Raw genomic sequence first — 20,198 nt, 5'->3', positions numbered from 1 at the left:
ATCCTGCTGCAGGGATACAGAATCGAGTTAGTATGTCCCTCCTGGGAAGTCTAACATCATGCATCCCGGGGGTAGCATGGGCACAGGCACATACCAGACCCCTGCAAGCAGCAGTCCTCGCAGCATGGGACGGCAGGCAGGCTTCGTTAGAAAACAGAATACAGGTCAGGAACTCGGTAAAGGTATCCTTACGCTGGTGGACGTCCCCAAGAAATCTAAGAAAAGGAGTCCACTGGATATTGCACCCGGCAGTACAGATCACGACAGATGCAAGCTCTTGGGGGTGGGGGGCGCACGTCGGAGACCAGCTCCTACAGGGCCCATGGCCACCGCAGACGAAGCATCAATCCTCAAACTACAGGGAGCTACAAGCAATCTGGAAGGCCCTGCAGCACCTGGGGGAGACGGTAAGAAACCAACATATACGAGTACTGTCGGACAACACCACGGCAGTGGCCCATATCCGACACCAGGGGGGCACAAGGTCACCAGCTCTGCAAAGTATCGCGCAAAGGATATTTCGCTGGGCGGAGGGCCGCATCATCTCACTGTCAGCGGTACACTTAAAGGGATCTCTGAATCAAAGAGCAGACTTCCTCAGCCGGGGGCGCTTAGACCCAGGGGAATGGTCCTTATCCCAGGAGGCATTCCGGATAGTGACGGACAAATGGGGTCTCCCGCAACAAAACCTATTCGCGTCAAAACAAAACGCCAAGGTGAAGAACTTCTTCTCCCTCAGACGGGAAGACCGACCGACAGCGGTGGACGCCCTGAGCCAGGACTGGGGAGGAGAACTGGCGTATGCATTTCCCCCGATCCCACTAATCCCAAGGGTACTACAGCACTTCAGGTCACAACCGTGCACCCTGATCCTGGTGGCTCCCTTTTGGCCAAGAAGGAGCTGGTTCAGCCTCCTAAGAAACCTGAGCATCCAGGAGCCAGTTACCCTTCCGGCTCAAGAGAATCTCCTAACGCAGGGACCCCTGAACTACCCCGACATAAGCAGACTTCATCTAACAGCTTGGTTACTGAAGAATCCATACTGAGGGGCAGGGGATTCTCAAACAAGGTAGTCAGAACGCTAATGGCAAGCAGGAAAGAGACTACCAACCGCATATACCAGAGAATCTGGAGGAGGTTTACCTCTTGGAGACAAGAGAGAGGCTCCTCAAGCAACAGTGCGGACGTCCCTTTGATCCTGGACTTTCTACAGGACGGCCTGGATATGCGCCTCGCCCCAAGCACCCTAAGAGTCCAAACGGCAGCCCTTAGCGCCCTATTTGACACTAAGTTATCCGGGGACAGGTGGATCAATAGATTCCTGGCAGCGGCAGATAGGCTACGACCCAGGTCCACCAATATATGCCCAGACTGGAACCTTAATTTAGTCTTGAGGGCCATGACAGGGGAACCCTTCGAACCAATTGAGGGGCTCTCATTAAAAATGCTCACAGTAAAAACTATCTTCCTAGTGGCAATTTCCTCAGCCAGGCGGGTCAGCGAGCTACAGGCCCTATCCATACGCCACCCGCTCCTCAAGATTACAGATACCAAGTTAGTCTTTAAAACAGACCCGACCTTTTTGCCTAAGGTGGTATCCCCATTCCATAGGGCCCATGACATAATAATACCCTCGTTCTATAATCACCCAAAAGACGAGAGCGAGCGAACCCTAAGCTGTTTGGACGTCAGAAGGGCAGTCTTGACGTACATCGAGGCCACAGGCCCATGGAGGCAGGACGACAACCTGTTCGTCCAATATTCAGGCCCTAATAAGGGAAAGAAAGCAGCCAAAAGCTCTATAGCCAGGTGGATTCGCCTGGCCATTAGCGAGTCATATAAGGCTTTGGGGAAGGAGGCCCCCTCGGCTCTTAAAGCCCATTCCACAAGGGCAATAGCGACCTCATGGGCCGAGCATGGCTCGGCATCAGTAGAGCAAATATGTAAAGCAGCAGTATGGAAAAAGCCCCATACTTTCGTCAAACACTACAGGGTAAAGGTGCAGCTAGATGAGGACATGTCCTTCGGTCGTAAGGTCCTCTCAGCGGCAATCCCACCCTAGAATTACTTTAGTTGATACGTCTCAGGTGGTGCTGTCGTGGAGACTCCCTGGGAAAAGTAGGATTATACCTACCCGATAATCAGGTTTCCGGGAGTCTCCACGACAGCACCCGTACATTCCCTCCCAAAGAAAGAATATATATATATATATATATATATATGTATGTATATATATATGTATGTATATATATATATATATATATATATATATATATATATGTATGTATATATATATATATATGTATGTATATATATATATATATATGTATGTATATATATATATATATATGTATGTATATATATATATATATATATATGTATGTATATATATATATATATATATATATATATATATATATGATATATATATATATATATATATATGTATGTATATATATATATATATATATATATGTATGTATATATATATATATATATGTATGTATGTATATATATATATATATATGTATGTATATATATATATATATATATATATGTATGTATATATATATATATATATATATATGTATGTATATATATATATATATGTATGTATGTATATATATATATATATATATATATATATATATATATATGTATGTATGTATATATATATATATATATATAAAAATAATTAAATAAATAAAAAATAATAAAATAAAAAATATACCAGATAGGAAAAAATTTAAGTTGGCTCCTACCCCGGCAGTTTCGTTATAATACACTGAGGAGGGGAGGACGGGGGGGGGTGAATTTTAACCTCTCGGTGTGTTCCTGTCCTATCAGGAGGAGGCGATCTCAGGTGGTGCTGTCGTGGAGACTCCTGGAAACCTGATTATCGGGTAGGTATAATCCTACTTTTCCGATGGGTCACGGGTACCTGTGTCATCGCCTAGCGACAGCGCGGGAAAAACAGACATTAAAAAGAATCTGTACTGTGCATGTCCGGCAGCTCGACGCCACCATCTGCAGTACTGAAAAGACAGGTACGCACAGACGCTGGCAGGGAACAGGGTCGGATGCTGCTGCGGGCTCCCGCATGCAGAATCTGACCCATTTGTGTGCAGGCAGCCTAAGAGAAACAAAATAATCTTATAGAAATGATAAATAGATTATTTTGTCTCTTACTGAGAGCAATAAAGGATGAATGGTAAAACTATAGTTTAGAATTATTCTTCATCGGTTATGTTCGTCATTGGCATAATTGGTCCATAATTAGGAATATTTACATGAGGCGCCGCTGTCCAGCGTACGTTCAGAGACAATGGTGACACTTTTTGCCTGCACTGTGACATTATGACTTGTCCATATCTCTAATACATTGTGGCTGCACAGAACTGATCCAAGTTAACCTGTGATATTAGACACTAGATAGAGTTATTACAAATGATCTTTTTGACTTGACACCCTCATAACCTGCGTTTAATGATACTGATACATAAATTTAATTCAATGAAAACAGAAACTCTAAAATTTTCATTTAGCAAAACTGTGCTGTGATTGGTTGCTATGGGCAGCGAGGACAGTCTTACTGTAAACAGTTTTACTAAATGAGGCCCAAAAAGATTTATTCTGCTGTAGCCATCGCTAGGGGAATATGAGACAAAAGGGCTGCCATCGAAGACTGAGAGTGTTTTGTGTCCTTGATTTTGACGTCTACCAGTCTGTTATTAGTGGGCAGTGTCATCTTTGAACAAAGTTTTTTCGATTAAGATTTCCCCTCCGGGGACACAATTTGTAAGTGGTACTCCAATTTTAAGGAAAAAGGTTGCATCGGTTAGATAATGTTGGTAAATAAGCCCCAATTATCCTGCAAGGCTTAGCCTCAGGATACACTGGGGCACGTTTGCTACTTTAATTGCACCAGCTTTCTGGTGCAAACTCCACCAGAAAACAATGTTGCACACTTTGCACCACATTTATGACCTTTTTTTTTTTTTTTCCTTTTAAGGTGCCATGTTTGAAAAATTAGTATGGCTTTGCCAGAAAAGGACCTGGCCTAAATATGGCTTTAACTTCCAAAATTTTGGCACAGAATCTGTCACTAAATCGGCTGATAAGTGGTATAAGCTAGTTTTAGGGGTCCCCAACCACCAGCCTGCGGACCAGGCCGTTGGGGTTTTTCTGCCAGTCCGCGGCGCCCCTGTCGACCGCTCACCACATTACTAGTGAATACCGGCAGGGGCCGTGCCTCCCCTGCCTATATTCACTAAGCAGCGCTGATCCCGACGCACACTGTGACGTCAGTGTTCAGCCGGGATCTTCCTCCCCTGATGTCTCCTACTTGGTTCCGCACAAGCAGGGGGAGGAGGCATTCGGCAGCACACTGACGTCACAGTGTGCATCGGGATGAGCGCCGCTAGTAGAGGAGTAGCAGCGCTTGCACGAGAAGGAAGGTGTACGTATATGGGTCGCAGGTGGGGGGCGCTATTACTACTGAAACCCTGCCCCCATATGACCAAAGCCCCATCCCGCCCAGCCGAGCCATGGAAAAATGGTCTTACTTGAAGCCGCTCCCTGCTGCAAAAAAGGTTGGGGATCACTGAGCTAGATAGTCTAAAAATGGTCCAGATTTATTAACCAGCATAAGCCACTGTCTTAAATCTCTTATTTTCTTTTGGTATCTGGGTACTTTCAATAGGAAAGTGTTATTTCTCCAGCTCCCATATGCTGGGGCTTGGGGACCCACTTTTAGTTTGAGTATTATCGGAGCATGGTCAGACCATGATGTTATGCCTATTGTTGCTTCAAGACCTCTCTGAAGAATTGGGAGATCTCCCAGGAACATGTCGATCCTAGAAAACGACCTGTGACGGGGCGAATAGAATCTATATTCTCTAGAGTTAACATTCAAACATCTAAATGTGTCGAACAGCTCTGCTTGGTGGGTCCAATTGGAAAGGGTCGGGCCTCTCCCCCTGCCCAAGGAGCTGGTGTCCATGTCTCCGTCCATTATTATGTTAAAGTCTCTGCACAAAATTAGATTACCTTGCTGTACTTTTTTTTTATTTTTCTCATGATTCTGTTCATAAACCTAAGTTGCCCTAGGTTAGGCGCATGGATATTGGCTAGGGTAATGAGAAAATTTTCATTTTTACAAATCAAAATTAAATATCTACCCCCATCATCCACTATCTGCTCCAGAAGCTGAAAATTTACAGAGTCTCTTATAGCAATTGATACACCTGCTTTTTTCTTAACAGCGGTAGCTGAGAATATTGTAGAGAACCTGGGGTGGGAAAAAGTGGGAGTTTTGTCTCTGGCAAAATGAGTTTCCTGTATGCATAGTATGTCCGCTTTGGAGGAGAGAGCCTCCCTCCACAGTGACGATCTTTTGAATGGGGAATTAAGCCCTCTCACATTTAAAGACAACAGTCTTAGCTCCATTTAAAGTGTCTGGGAAATGCTTGTAAGACCAGTGAGATGTTCTCGACCGCCGTCCTGCTGGCCACCGGGTTAAAGCCACTGTGTTAAATCTGACACATTTTAAGACTATTAGAAAAATTTACTAAGCCGGGCATTTTAGACACCGGGCTTGGTACAATGTCCTTCAGTACACGACCAGCTCTCCATTCAGTCTCCTCATTGCGGAGAGTCCAGTAACCCTGCGGTGAGGAGGATTGGGGACACAGGACCCCCAACCTCTAGATCGGTGGGAATCTCAGTAGTGATCAGTAAGTCATCTCCTATCAATTTTAAAGAGGGGGGGATAACTTGCAATCTTGGTATAACTTCTTTTACTTTCTTCAATCCTGTTTTTGTATTTCGTTTGGTTGATATTTACCAGTTTTCCATAGTTATGGATTCAATGTACAATATTTTCAAATACAATGGTCGTCCCGGATACTATTGATATTATATGTTTTTTAAAAGAACACTGTAAAAGTTAGATGCAATGTATGATATATTATTCTGTAATACAATTAGTAACCTGCGGGTGTCACCATGTATGGAGATTGGCCATAAGGGTATGTTTACACGTGGCGGAAAGGGTACGGAGATTCTGTATCTAAACTGATACCATTGGATTGGTGCAGATTGTAACTGGAAATCATCTGTTTACACGCAGCTGATTTCAGAAGATACAGCGCTCGCCTCCAAAGCCTTCGGCTGCCGAAGCTTCTTTCACCAGTTGATGTAGAAGTGCCTAACGGCGCGGCGTTCACTAGAGGCCGCCAGGTGAAAGAAGTGCTGACAGACGATGCGGGTACGGAGCTGATCTCCAGTCAAAATCCATACCAACTGTGCAGATTTTGACTCCATTTCTCATGCAGAATTTCCTCTGAGGAAATTCCGTAGCATTTCCGCCACGTGTAAACCTCCCCCTAATATCTTATCCCTATTGAAAATTGTTCTGGAGTGTTTAAGTTAGAAATCTCTTCCATTCATAGATGCAAATATGCGATGACTAAAGGCCCATTTACACACAACTGTTATCGCTCAAACGACTGAGTTTCAGCGATAATCGTTACATATAATCGCGGGCATCGGGCACTTCACATGAGCGATGATTTGAAGGTGAACTTAAAATCAGTCATTCAGCTACTGAAGATAAAGCAAACCCCTTTATCTGGCAGTAGACCGCAGATTGTTATCTTCGCGGGGAGCCAGCAGTTAACATTGTATTCTGCTGGCACCTGCGACGAGAACCAAGCAACTGTACACACAGCTGGGCTTGTGATTGATCAAACGCTGGGCTCTGCAAAGAGCTCCTGGAGGCCCTTTTACATGCAAACGAAGATGATGAAGTGTTAATGGCCATCAGTGGCCATTAACACTTTATGCAAAAAGATCGCTAAAACTTTCAATCTTTCCATCGTTATCTTTGCGTGTAAATGGGCCTTAATAACATTTTCTAATGCTGACAATGTTACTCGAGTTGTCGATCAAAAAAGCTATACATATATAATATATACATACATACATACATACATACATACATACATACATACATACATACATACATATAATCTCATCCAAAAAACTGAAGGGGTCCTGTAGTATTTGTCAGTATGCTCCAAGTTTATGACAAGCAACATATTAAAATTCAGAACACAAGCACAGATCTTGCAGGAGACTTTGTTTACATGCTATATATATTCATAGCCAATGATACAAGGAAAGGATATGTGGGAAAGACTATAAATGTATCCAGTCCACGGAACAGCAGGATGTGCAAATGTTAGCAAATGATGCCTTCCCAGCAGAGAGTCACTAAAGTGACGTATGAATGGATCCCATTCATAGGGCATGTAAGCTAACAGCATTTATATGATGGCCTGCAAGGACTAAATTTTAACCCCATTTGTACTTTCGGTGAGCAGTCTCAGTGCCATGGATGTAATGTATCACAGTTCTTGTCCTGAATTGTCTGCGGTCACCTGTCAGCTCTTGCTGCAGAAAATACAAGGGTGCCCCAATGAACATGTATGTTGGGGTTAGGATAAACGCAGCGAGATGTCTGGAGCCTCTTATCTCCTCAGGGAACATAGGATTGGGCATGTTAAAATCCAACATGCCCTTTTCCTTATCTTCCCCAGATAATACATTTTGGGATAAGGCTGCCTTCGTACATATATGGTCAGCAGAATCCACCAACATTTAGCTAATATGCATGACAAGTTTTCACATGTACAGGTACTATTTATTTCAGATTCTTATCTTCTGCTAGGAGAGGCTTGAATAAACAAACTTAGTTGACTGTATTATTCTAAAAATTGGTGCTCTAAGCAGAAAAGTCTCCATGACCGTTTGGTTGGGCTCCAAGCTGTGTGTTCCCTGTTGGGCTTTAGCACAAAGTGGAAAAAAGAGTGAAGTCATCAATATAGTGTAGCAATTTTAACAGGGTTCACATGCGTTATACCCACACTAGAGACATGCCACCAAATCTGTGTTAACCCCTTAGTGACCACCACATTGCCTTTTTACGTCCTGGCTTTCTGGGCTTTAATCCCCAGGGACGTAAAAACATGCTCCCTGCGGGGATTAAAACCCTGCAAACCGTGGACGTGACGGCTAAATGCCAGAGCTGTCATGGGGAACCAAGGCGATCGCATTAAAGTCAATGAGAAGTTAAAAAATTAGTTTCAGCTCCATTACGGATTGGATCTGTAAGGGGAGCTGAGGATACTCGCCCCTGTCCTCCACAATGTCCTGCAGCTTTCTTGTCCTCCAGGACCTGACGCCCACATCTGAGCATGCTCGCCAGAAGTTGTTACGTCACGCACATGTGCAGAAGACCTGGAGGCCTAGGAAATTTAAAAACTCCCGGCTAGTATGAGTAGCCGAGAGCACGGAGCGGTCACATGATCGCTTTTAACCAATGGATAACAGCGATCATGTAAAAGTTTTTAAAAAAAAATAATAATTTTCATCTTCCCTCACGGATCATATCTGTGAGGGGAGATAAAATTGCATACCTAAGGCCCCTGGATTAATCCGCAGACCTTACCCCGGCTTCTGCGCATGCACCAATCGCCAAAATGGCAGACACATGCGCAAAAGCCACGGATTGCCGGGGTAATTTCAAATCTCCCTGCTCCTGGGTACTAAATGTAGCCAAAAGCCTGGAGATTTCACAGGGGGGGTGTGGTTCTTGGTCATGTGATCACAGTTATCCAAAGGATAATGGCGATCATGTAAAAGTAAAACAAATTGAAGTTTCACCTCTCGTCATGGATCAGTGAGGTGAGGTGAAATCACTCACCTAAGGCCTCCGGCGATGTTCCCCCGACGGGATCATTATACGCAGAGCTTTTCCTAGCTTTGGCGCATGTGCCCATCCCCAAAATGGCAGATGCAACCCCAAAGCTGGGGAGGGCCAGGAAATTTAAAATCTCCTTGCTCCTGGCTACTAAAGGTAGCCGAGAGCCTGGGGCAGTGACCAAGGGCCTCAGTGAGGGGTCTCCGGTCACGTGATCCCAGTTAACGTAAAAGTTAAACGACAGTTGAAGTTTAATGCTCCGTTCGGTTTGGGCCCTGTTGTGCATACAGGCAGAAGATTAGGGCCACAATGGGTATGCCTCTGAACACAGGACAAACAGGGGGATCCATTTGGGGGGGAAAGTCTTCATTCATATGTGTGCTGTACAAAAAAAAGTTTTTAAAATGACACAATTGCCAAAAAATGAAAATCATAATTTTTTTCCCCTTCTGCTTTGCTTGGAGTCATTCGAAAACTGTGGGGTCAAAATATGCAGTACACCCTAGATGAATTTGTTAAGGGGTCTAGTTTTTAAAATGGGGTCATATATGAGGGTACTATATTTTGTCCGCTCAAGAGCTCTACAAGTGGGCAATGGGGCCTAAATCACCTTCAAGCAAAGTTTCTGTTCTGAAAGCCACCGGCTGCTCCTTTCAGTTTGGGCCCCGTTGTGCATACCGATATAAGATTAGGGCTACAATGGGTATGTTTCTAGACACAGGACAAACAGGGGGGTGCAAATCCTCATTTACATGTGCACTATAGAAAAAAAACTGTCTTTAAAATGACATATTTTCAAAAATATGAAATTTTATTTTTTCTTCCCTAAATAAAGTAAACCAATGGAAATATGTACCTCATCAAAAATTTGTACAGTATGTTTACACATATTGGAGATATTGCAGTTTAAATTCTATCAGCCTATTTTCACCACCTAAATGAAGTACAACATGTGGCGACAGAACAATGTCAAAATCACTTGGATATGCAAAACCTTTACGGAGTTATTCTATGTTAAAGTGACACGTCAGATTTACAAAATTTGCCCTGGTTATTAAGCGCAAACAGGCTTGGTCACTAAGGGGTTAAAGAGCACCTGTCACCTCAGGAACAGCGCCACAAACTAATGGGTAGGAGGGTGATGTAATTTTTATACTCTTCCGATCTGCAGTGTCCAGCGGTGAAGATTGTGCTACGCATGAAGACATGACTCTTCTCTGAGTATGGGAGGGCGCGGATATCACTCAGAAGAGTCATGTCTTAGTGTGGAGTACGATCTTCACTGGTGGGAAGTGGGTGAGCATAAAACTATGTCCCCTCTCGGCACAGCACCATAAGGCCTCATGTCCACGGGGAAAATCAGATCCGCTGCAGATTCTACATGTAGAATCTGCAGCGGGTCCCTCCTGCCCCGCGGACATGAGCGCTGAAAATAAGAATTAAAAGCATTTACCTATCCGTAGCGGGCGGCGAAGCTCTGCTCTTCCTCACGGCCGGATCTTCATTTTCGGCCGGCGGATGAATTCCTGACGCCGGCGGCACGTCGTCAACGTGCCGCGCGCATGCGCCGGGCACATCCGCCGAACCGAAGCAAGGGAGATGCGGCCGTGAGGAAGAGCAGAGCTTCGCGGCCCGCTGCGGGTGAGTAAATGCTTTAAATTCCTATTTTAGGTCTCCCGCGGGAGACCCGCATGAAAATGGAGCATGGTCCAGATTTTTTCATGCTCCATTTTTTTTTTAAATCGCTTTTATTGACGATCCGCGGGTATTTATCTACCCGCGGGTGGTCAATGCATCCCTATGGGGTGCGGATCCGCGCGCGGGAGATCCGCTGCGGATTTTAAATCTCATTTTGCCCGTGGACATGAGCCCTAACTCCGAGGTCACTGGTTCCCTTGAAGTCAAACTTGCTTAGTGTAGATATTCCATAAGTGTCTGTTCACACAGGTTGGAAATACCCTGTTCTCCTGAAAATAAGACCTATGCCAAAAATAAGCCCATACATAATTTTTCAGGATTTTTAAGGATGCTTGAAATATAAGCCTTAGTTACAATTGATTAAAAAAAGTCAATTTAAATAGTGTCCAGGCAGCTGTACATGTAAAAAAAGTGAAGTCTTTTGGAGCAAAAAGTTAATATAAGGCCCTGTCTTATTTTCAGGGAAACAGGGATAGTGTGGATTTTCAGCAGCTAAATTAGTTGTGGAAAATCCATAAGCATTCACGAAGTCCTGTGAACATGCTGCGGAGAAAATCCGCAACATAAATTGATTTGCGCTGCAGATTTTCAAATGAAGTGGTGACGTCCACAATGAAGCGAAATCCGCACTAATTTTTATTTATTTTTCTTGCTGCTGGGAGTCCCTAATGCGTGAAGCTATCCTAAATGTGTAAAGTAGGAATGTCACTTTAAAAGTAGTATTTGTGGTTGCACAGAGGTGAAAATGAAAGGTTCCACATGGTTTACCAACTGTACTAAAATGAGAAGTAAAGCCCTTGTTTGTGCAGACTTGTGATGACAGTAAGCTTTGTGAATTGCCAGGATGTGAAGAGGACAGCGCTGGGTTTCAAGTCCAGAAAAGTTTTATATAAATTTAGAAACTGGAATATCTCCCCCATATTTGCTACTAAGGGCTGAATTACACATAGGAAATATTATTGCAATCTCACTCAGTCCCCGGTGTAAATACACACAGGTCAACAATAAAAACTAATTTTCTTGCTTCGTTCATGAGGAATAGAAGGTGCAAGGCATTATTTGGATTGTGTGAGTTACCTGTCTAGCTAATATGGCCTTATTCTAACGCCTCATTCATCACCTCCCTCGTTTTCTGTCTAGGGTGCCTACTGACAATAGTTCTCTTAATGCGTGCCCTGGATCCATTACTTTATGAGGAGGAGTCTCTCCGTTACTTCGATACACTCAAGGTATATTGTCTTGTCTTGTCTTGTCATGCTGTATTCTATTATTTGTCGCACTTTAGCTATAGTTTCATATCTATAAAATGCTTTGTGCGCTGTCCTATTGAACATGCTTGTACGGGGGCCAGAGCCGCCATCCTTGCCCTAATAGTCTCAAAATGGGATCTGGACTGTTATCCTGATTAGTCTCCTACTTCTTTACTAATTCCTACATCCGCTAATTCATGTGAGGGTTTCATGCACTTGCTATGTTGGACTTCCATAAACTAACACTTTAGCCTATGCATCAAAGGGGTTGTCTGAATTGTAGGTTTTCCCTAAAATGCCTTTACCATGCAATAAAATAACAGGCGTATACTTGCCTTTCCCCACACTCGCTGTTTCCCGCCGCACTGCTCGGTCCTCCGCTTCTGTGTGTTTGTGGACAGGCTGCAGTCCCGCCCAGTTATGGGATGTCACAGGCGCTGCAAATTATAACGGAGCTTTGAAGTCCCATAAACGGACTGAGGAAGCTTGTAAATCTGATGTCTGAGGGGAGACTCAGAGCAGCCGTGCGGGACACAGCAAGACTGGGGAGAGGCGAGTATATGACTGTTTGTTATTTTACTGCATGAGAAAGACATTTTGGGGGGAATCTAAGATTCGGTACAACCTTTTAAAGGGGTTGTTCAGGATTTTTACTATTGGCTGATCTTCATCGTAGGTCATCAGTAGTTTATCATCAGGGACCACTGTTCAGGATCCCTGCTGATTGTCAGGCTGCTGTCAGTGTGGATAGCGCAGTCAGCACTACAGCAGTCTGGTATGTGACCAAAGGCACAGATCCCATTGATTTCAATGAGCGCTGTACCAAACTGGGCGGTTGAAATACAGACAGCAGTATCTTCTTCCAGAGCTCTCACTGATTGGCCGGGTTCTTGAGAGGAAAATCCCTGTTGATGACCTAAACTGAGGATAAGTCATCAATAGAAAAAGTTCTTTAAAACCCATTAGATAATGCAATACTATGCAGACAGCCGCGACTTGACCGCACGAAAAGTCGTGCAGTAAACCGCGATATGTCCTATTTCTGTGCGCGTCTCGCAGAGGCCCGTACAGAAACGTCACTAGTGACGCACCGGCTCTGCACTGCGCATGTGCCATCTGGGCGCCAGCTGGCAGAGCAGGTGAGCCGCAGTGGTCACTGCAGGGGCACAGCTCGCGTCCCACTGCAAGAATTCTCGACCCAGCTGTCTGCAGGAGGTCTTATGCAGCACTTTTCCATCTTCCCAGAACGGTTTTATATAAATCCTGTCCATTCGCATTGGACCATTCCTCAGAGGTGTGTGTATACAGTATGAATTGCTTGTGATGGATGCACACAATGGTCCAAATCTCTTATGTCGGGGAATGGACATGTCAGGCTCGCCACTGCGGAACCGATCTTCGGCATTACGTGGATCTAGAACACTTTTCTGTTGATGGGCTTTAGTGCCATGACATCAGTTTGTTGTGTAGAAGCAGTAGCTTGAGAATGCCATTGACGTGTGTCACTGATGCTGCTGAGGTTAAGACCTGACCACAAAGGTTTTGAAATAGTTTGATAAGAAAATATTGTCTGACTACATAACACGGTCAAGTGGCATGAAGTATTTGTTCCACCCTGTGAAGGAAGTATACTCACTGCACAATCAACTTATTGTTCTTTTTTTTCCTATTTTCCCCCAGGTGGTGGACCCGATGCGCTCCGGTTACTACGATGACCTGCGCAGCCGCTTCCAGATAGAAAATGCTATTTTAAAAATGGAATATGCTGAGGCAAATGTGATCATTCTTTCAAACAAGGTAATTTGTATCGTCCTCCCATTGTAGTCCTCGGAAGATCACTTCTAGTCTCTATATAAAGTGTATCGTTCTCTTCCCAGGATCTTACACGATTGTATCACCTCGACCACCTGATCTTGGTCACTCATATGTGTCTTTCGAATAATAAGCTCCGTAGTCTTCCCAGTGACTTGTGCATGCTGCGACATATTGAGGTACGTGTGCAGCCATTTATATTGCGGTAGGGCTCTTTTGTAGAGTGTTTGTAAGCTGAAAGTATCTCGATTACACATGTTTAGCGAAAGAGCTGAATTTTTAGATTTACCTATGGTGGCAGTTTTTCAACCATTTTACTATGGTGGAGGTCCGACCTATTGTCCAGCAGACCTAACCGTAACTATTGCAGGTCTTCTACAACAAGGGTCCCCAACCACCGGTCCACGGCGCCGCTGTCAGACGCTTACCACGTTAGTAGTGAATACCGGCAGGGGACGCGGCTCCCCTGCCGATATTTACTAAGCAGCGCTACTAGCGGCACTGATCCTCTCCCCCCCCCCCCCCCCCCCCCTCCCCTGATGTCTCCTACTTGGTTCCGTGAGAGCAGAGTGGAGGAGGCATCCGGCAGCACATTGATGTCACAGTGCATCGGATTCAGCGCCGATAGCAGTGCTGGGCAGGGGAGCAGCAGCGCTTGCACGAGGAGGAAGCGGTAAGTATATGGGTCTCAAGGGGGGGCGCTATTACTACTGGGGATGATATAGGGGATATTATTAGTAATAGTGTCCCCTATATTGGCCCCAGTAGTAATAGAATTACTACTGAAGCCACTGAAACCCCGACCCCATATGACCAAAGCCCCACCCCGCCCTTCCGGGCCATGGAAAAATGGTCTTGCTTGAAGCCGGTCCCTGGTGCAAAAAAGGTTGGGGACCACTGTTCTACAAGGTACTAGCCTGAGCAATGTCTTTGCAAGTCAAGCGGCTCATTGAGTTGCACTTACATGTAGCAATTGGCATTACTAGATTTGTCCCGATGATCATTAGTATAATTACCCAGGCACATACAGTTCTGTTACTGCTGGCAGCACATCACTTTTACACAGGGGGATGCGGTGCCAACACTCAATATTTTTTGGTGCAGCATAAAATGTGATCACCCGACAAAGGAGTCCTTGCTCATTTAGGTAGCTGATCGCTGGCACCATTACATGGGGCACTGATGGGGTGAATGGCCATTTGTTCCTGTTGATCAGCCCATATAAACAGTTCTTAAAGCTTTGCACCCATAACTCTGGATTCTTTCCTGTATGAAATGCCCAAGGAAGTGGGGTACTTGTTCATCAGCTGGGGGAATACAGGGAGAGAACAACCTGGAATACATGTCGGCAACGCTAGATGGGAGTTGTAGTCTGCTACCCACATGGACTGCTCATGAAGTCAAGCCCACTCCTGCTGTACCGAGTAGGAGCTCGTAGGGGGCATCAGTGTGACAGAGGACCTATTTAATGGCTAGGATGTAGTATTAGTCTTGTACTGCAGCTCTGTGTGAGAAGATCCTGCAGCTTTCTTTCAAGTTCCTTGTCTGAATGCCGGAATACCCCCTTAAGAGGGTGAGAGTCAAAAAAAAATAAAATAAAGCACTGTCCATAGGGCTTCTCATATTTTCCTATAGATCTACAGCTAACATCTGGCCGAGGCATTTTTATTGAATGTTTTACCTCGAAAGGTGCAACAGAAATGTACTTTTCCCGTAGTTATATGATGCTTTCTAAGAGATAAGTGGGACGACCGTATTTTTGGCCCCTGTGTTGTCTTGAGTCTACAACCGACTGTTCTGCCCCCGAGCGCTAATACATGTGAGGACAGACTCTTTACAAGCCATACTAGATAGTTGAGCTCCATATCTATATACTTGCTGTAGCCAAACCAGTAGCATGTAGAGATTCCAGGAAGGCGATGCAATGGTGAAACTTCTGTGAGTTTATTTCACCATATCGTGAGTTGTGAAATCGATTGGTCAAAGGAAAATCCTCTCTCCAGGTCTGTGATGTCTATCATGTGAAATAACCAAGATGCCACTGCGCAGGGAGCTGGATGTGACCTCAAAGGAAACAGCAGGGGTTAAACATAGAAAGGCAGTATGGTAGTTGCAGTACTAAGTATGCATGAAACAAATAGAACAATGACCACTAGATGGCAGCAAAGCACAAGAGCATTAATGGCGCAGCAGGTCAGCTCATGGTATTAACTCATGGTTATCTCCTGGTCATTGTAACAAAGCTTGTATAAAAAGTCTGACTTTGTCTTGTAGGAATGCTGCCTTTCAATAGGCAGCACTGTGGAGGATTTATTCCATCTCCCTTATTCTCATGGTTAGCTGTGGCAGCCCATTGACCTACAGTAATCAGTTTGCCAATTCACACTCTGTTTTTTCACGGACACACAGATCACATAAAAAAATCACAGTGTGCAATGTTGCGATATGACTTTATGGACAAGACTTGCCCATGCAAGTCAGTGGGGACACAAAATGAAAGAAGTCGTCACACTGATGTATTTTAGGGATTTTTTTGCCAAGATCTGCTCAAAACAAGAATTTCAGTTTTTTGATTTATTTATTTTTTTTGCGGATATGAAGAACAGATGGTATAAGGAAGGAATAACCAACAGATTGCATACAGAACCGCGCTCGAATGAAAAACCTTAGTCTTTTACAGAAGCAACACACTAGTTTATATAGGCTTGTGTTAATTTACTTACTGTGAACTTAGCCTAATTAGTTGAAAATCCTGCAGGATGTCCTTCTTGTATCCTATAATTATCAGCAGCTACCTAAATGTTACATTGTACTCCACAATTACAGCGATTAGTTTCAGCTTGTATTGATGTGTGCCGTGTATTTACTGATGTCTGTGGGCCCGATCTGCAGGATGGAGGTACAAATAACCCTTCCTGCATCCGTCCGCTGCTGCTCTGGCATACATTATAAAGGTTCAGTACTTCTCACATTTAGAATCAGTAGCAATATTTGCATTTCCAGAGAACCCCGACACGCCCGGTGCCTTCTACATGTCACCATTCCAAGTTCACATTAATAGTTGATGTGATTCAGTCTGTTTTCTTCTCTGCACTAATTGTCTTTTATTTTTAAGGTGCTTGAAGTGGACAATAATGAAATCTCATGTTTAGAGGGAGTTTGGAATTTACCCAAGCTTGAAGAGCTTTCTCTGCAGTCTAATAGTATCCTTTTATGGTCATCATTTTCTATACATTATGGTCTAAAGACTCCACTTATCAACAACCAAATGCATTAGGGCTCCTTCACGCTGCCGATGCATCGCGGCTGAAAATCGCACGAACGGGAGGCAAGTCGTGGCTGCATCTCCCTTTTTTTTTTTTGCCCATGCAAATGGCCAGGTGTGGCGTGTATACCATTGGGCAGGGAGAAAGACTTTAGCTCTTCTAAAATCCCTTCCTCTTTCCGCCCCTTGCTGATTGCCGGCAAAGGAAGAAGAGGGCGGAAGCGACCGTATTAAACTCCCGCACCCTTTCAGCCCCTTTCCACCTGCTAGTGTGCTAATCTCTCGCCCTTCCCTTTCATGGCAGCTCCCATAGGAGTCTATAGGACTGTCCGATGTACTCTGGCCAAAAGATGGGTCCAGACCTATCTTTTCCGCCTGGCCGGAATGCACACCGTGCGCAGTTTTTTCGGTGTGTGTGTTTTTTACATCTGCCTGAACTGAACGCCAAGTGAACAAATTATTGTTCAATGCAAGTACAGCCACTGGCTGAATGACCAATGATTAGTGGTCCGCTTCACACGATCCAGCTACTAACTGAACAACAATCATTCAGTGTGAGGGGGGGGGGGGTTCACATCTGTGCTTGGGTTTTCACTTTCTTGCTCCAATCGGGGAGCAGGAAAGGGGAACCCCCGTGGCCGAATGCTTCCATCTTTGTATGGAACCAAACTGCGCCGGGCAGACCCCATTGACTATAATATGGTCTGCCCAGCTGCCCAGATTCGGGACAGAAGAAAAAGCGCTGCATGCAGCACTTCAGATTTGCGGCGCTACCGCCAGCCGGAGGTTCCGGCGCAGATGTGAAACTGGCATGAATGTGGGGAGTCATAGTGCTGCCTGCATGTGGGTATCCGGGACGCTGCGGTGGGAGGTAGGTCTGCTTCCACATTCAAGATTATGCTAATAAAGAACAGACCTCAGGCACTGTGCAGATTTACCTGGAGACTGACTTTATGATGGCACTTGTTCATCCCTATTCTAATTATTATATTGTAATTACTAGTCTTAGAATGTTAAATGGTTTAAATAGATGAGGCGGAGTAAGTCACTGCTGTTATGGTCAGGATGAATGAAGGCCATGTAATTGGCAGAACATTCTAAGGCTTGATTCACATGAGCGTACTGTGTATATACACTTCTACTTACCTGCGTAAATACAGCAGGCCAGCAGAATGAATGCGTTGAATCCAATGCATTCTTAATGATGGCTGGCGTATTTACGCAGGTAAGTAGATGTGTGTGTATATATACTTGTGTGAATAAAGCCTTATATTGTCCCCCGTTCTAAAAGAGCAGATGAAGGATTATCCCAAAATAAATAACAAAATCCATGAATTTAGTAGCTGAAGTTCCTTCACACGTCAACCAAGTATATTTCACATTGTTTAACTACTTTAGTGTTTGCAGAACTTCTTTTGCGTGTTTTCACTTCAAGGCAGTACCCACAACACAAGAACCTCTTCTTTTTTTTTTTTGTATTCTTAATCCTAACGATCCTTTATGATATTAGGGATTGCCCGTTTTGACCCGGCACCTTGACCATAGCTAATGGGATCGCTGTGATCTGCTATCTTATCTAAGGAAAACCCTTGATAGCAAAGCTGCATTGCTATTGTTGCATTGCACAACACTTATTCAAATCAATGCATGTCAGGTCTTGTAGAGAACCTGTTTGTGTACTATAATATGGTCCTAATCTAATGGGGCGCACCACTCTCCTCCTTGTATTGTCACCATGTGTCTTGGAAAGCTGTTTTCCCAAAGTAGATAACATCTAATCTAATTATTAAAGAGATCAAACCTTTGCTGAGGGTAATGCAGTACATTGGCCCATATGTTCAAGTATAGGCCAGTCACTGCTATTATGGCAATGGGTATGATGTTATCATTTTTAATGTTCCTGTTGGTAATCAAGTAGAAGTTTACTTTGTTTTGTGCTTGGTAGCCAAGCTGATCACTCTTCTAATAAGTCATGACTGAATACACAAGCTGATTCAAAAACATTGGTGCAAAAATAAAGCTGACTTATCCATATATGAATTCATATACGACAGCCAGAATGACAAGAAATGATGGAACTCTTCAAGTTTGTATTGCACCTAGATATTATATGTGGGCGATGTAGGTGACACGGTAGATTTCAAATTAGTAGTCCAGCTCTTCCCAGATGTATCCCAGCATATCCTCAATTATCAATTCCCTGAAGCGCTGATGCATTATTGTCAGGTTCTGTAGCGCTTAACATCTGTAAGCTGCATTAAAAACGTGAAGAATTCTATTTTTTCATGTTATTCTGACTCTTCTATGCCAATTCATGTACAGTATGAAAAAAATCAGCTTTAGGGCGCATTCAGACGACCGTATATCGGCTGGGTTTTCACGCCCAGCCGATATACGGCGTCTCTCTCTGCAGGGGGAGGAGGCTGGAAGAGCCGGGAGCAGTGTTCTGAGCTCCCGCCCCCTCTGCCTCCCAGAACTTAGCCTCGCCCCTGTCCCGCCTCCTCTCATTGCAAATAGTGCAGGGGGGTGAAGAGGAGGCAGAGAGGGGGTGGGAGCTCAGAGCACTGCTCCCGGCTCTTCCAGCCTCCTCCCCCTGCAGAGAGAGACGCTGTATATTGGCCGGCGTGAAAACCCAGCCGATATACGGTCCGAATGCACCCTTAGTTTTGCACCATTCTTGTCGTAGAACTCATTTCAGCATGTTGTGACTGAAGTCCAAGTGAAGATGTACGAGGCAACAAGAAAAACCCACTTTTTGTTACTATATTAACTTGATGGCATGTAATGTTTAGAGATGCATTAACTACTAAATGTCCGTGTTCCAGATCTACAATAAAGTGCCCGTCTACTTCTCTGGGACATTACTGTACTGTTGTACCTGACATTAAACACCGCTTTTGATACATTTTACTAAACCTTTCTAACTGTAATTGTCAAAAATGTAATGTTGCTTTTCCTTACAGAAATATCTTAGAAATTAGGAAGGTTTTGAACCTTCAGCCTCTCCGTAGCTGTCCTCGACTATCAGTCCTGCGTTTACAAGGAAACCCCATCTGTGAAACGGCAGAGGCCCGCGATCAGCTGAGAGCTCTGCTGCCACATGTGGCCGTTATTGAGATTTGATGTATTTATTATGCCACTTATTATTGTCAACTTCTAAATAAACAATTTTTTGTTGTGTATATGGATGTTGTTTGTGGTGTTTGCTGAAAGGACTGCGGACTCATTCACGAGAGAGATTACATGCTGCCAATAATGGAATTGGGCATCTAGATGGATTTTCTACCTGGACAAGCCTGTATAGATAACTCATACACCAACGCTTCTCCAAGGCCATTTCTACTATATGGATAAGGTAAACCTGTGTAGACCATTGTGGAATAAAACAAGGATCCTACGATGAGAGCGC

The 20,198-nt window shown here is 44.3% G+C and overlaps 1 protein-coding gene across 1 annotated transcript in view; it reads left to right on the top strand.

Moving 5' to 3' along the window:
* Positions 1 to 19,971, top strand: part of RABGGTA (Rab geranylgeranyltransferase subunit alpha) — a 40,464-nt gene extending 20,493 nt beyond the window's left edge. The window contains exons 13-18 of the mRNA XM_066605002.1: positions 87 to 1,069; positions 11,548 to 11,691; positions 13,393 to 13,509; positions 13,590 to 13,703; positions 16,640 to 16,727; positions 19,764 to 19,971. Coding sequence (XP_066461099.1) covers positions 87 to 1,069; positions 11,548 to 11,691; positions 13,393 to 13,509; positions 13,590 to 13,703; positions 16,640 to 16,727; positions 19,764 to 19,912 — 1,595 coding nt within the window. The 3' untranslated portion in view covers positions 19,913 to 19,971. The remainder of the gene's footprint in view (positions 1 to 86; positions 1,070 to 11,547; positions 11,692 to 13,392; positions 13,510 to 13,589; positions 13,704 to 16,639; positions 16,728 to 19,763) is intronic.
* The last annotated feature ends 227 nt before the right edge of the window (positions 19,972 to 20,198 follow it).

The sequence above is a fragment of the Eleutherodactylus coqui genome, chromosome 5, assembly GCF_035609145.1.
Source record: "Eleutherodactylus coqui strain aEleCoq1 chromosome 5, aEleCoq1.hap1, whole genome shotgun sequence".
In the NCBI taxonomy this organism is placed as follows: domain Eukaryota; kingdom Metazoa; phylum Chordata; class Amphibia; order Anura; family Eleutherodactylidae; genus Eleutherodactylus; species Eleutherodactylus coqui.
Note: the sequence above shows the minus strand (reverse complement) of the source record. Positions and strands in the feature narration are given on the sequence as shown.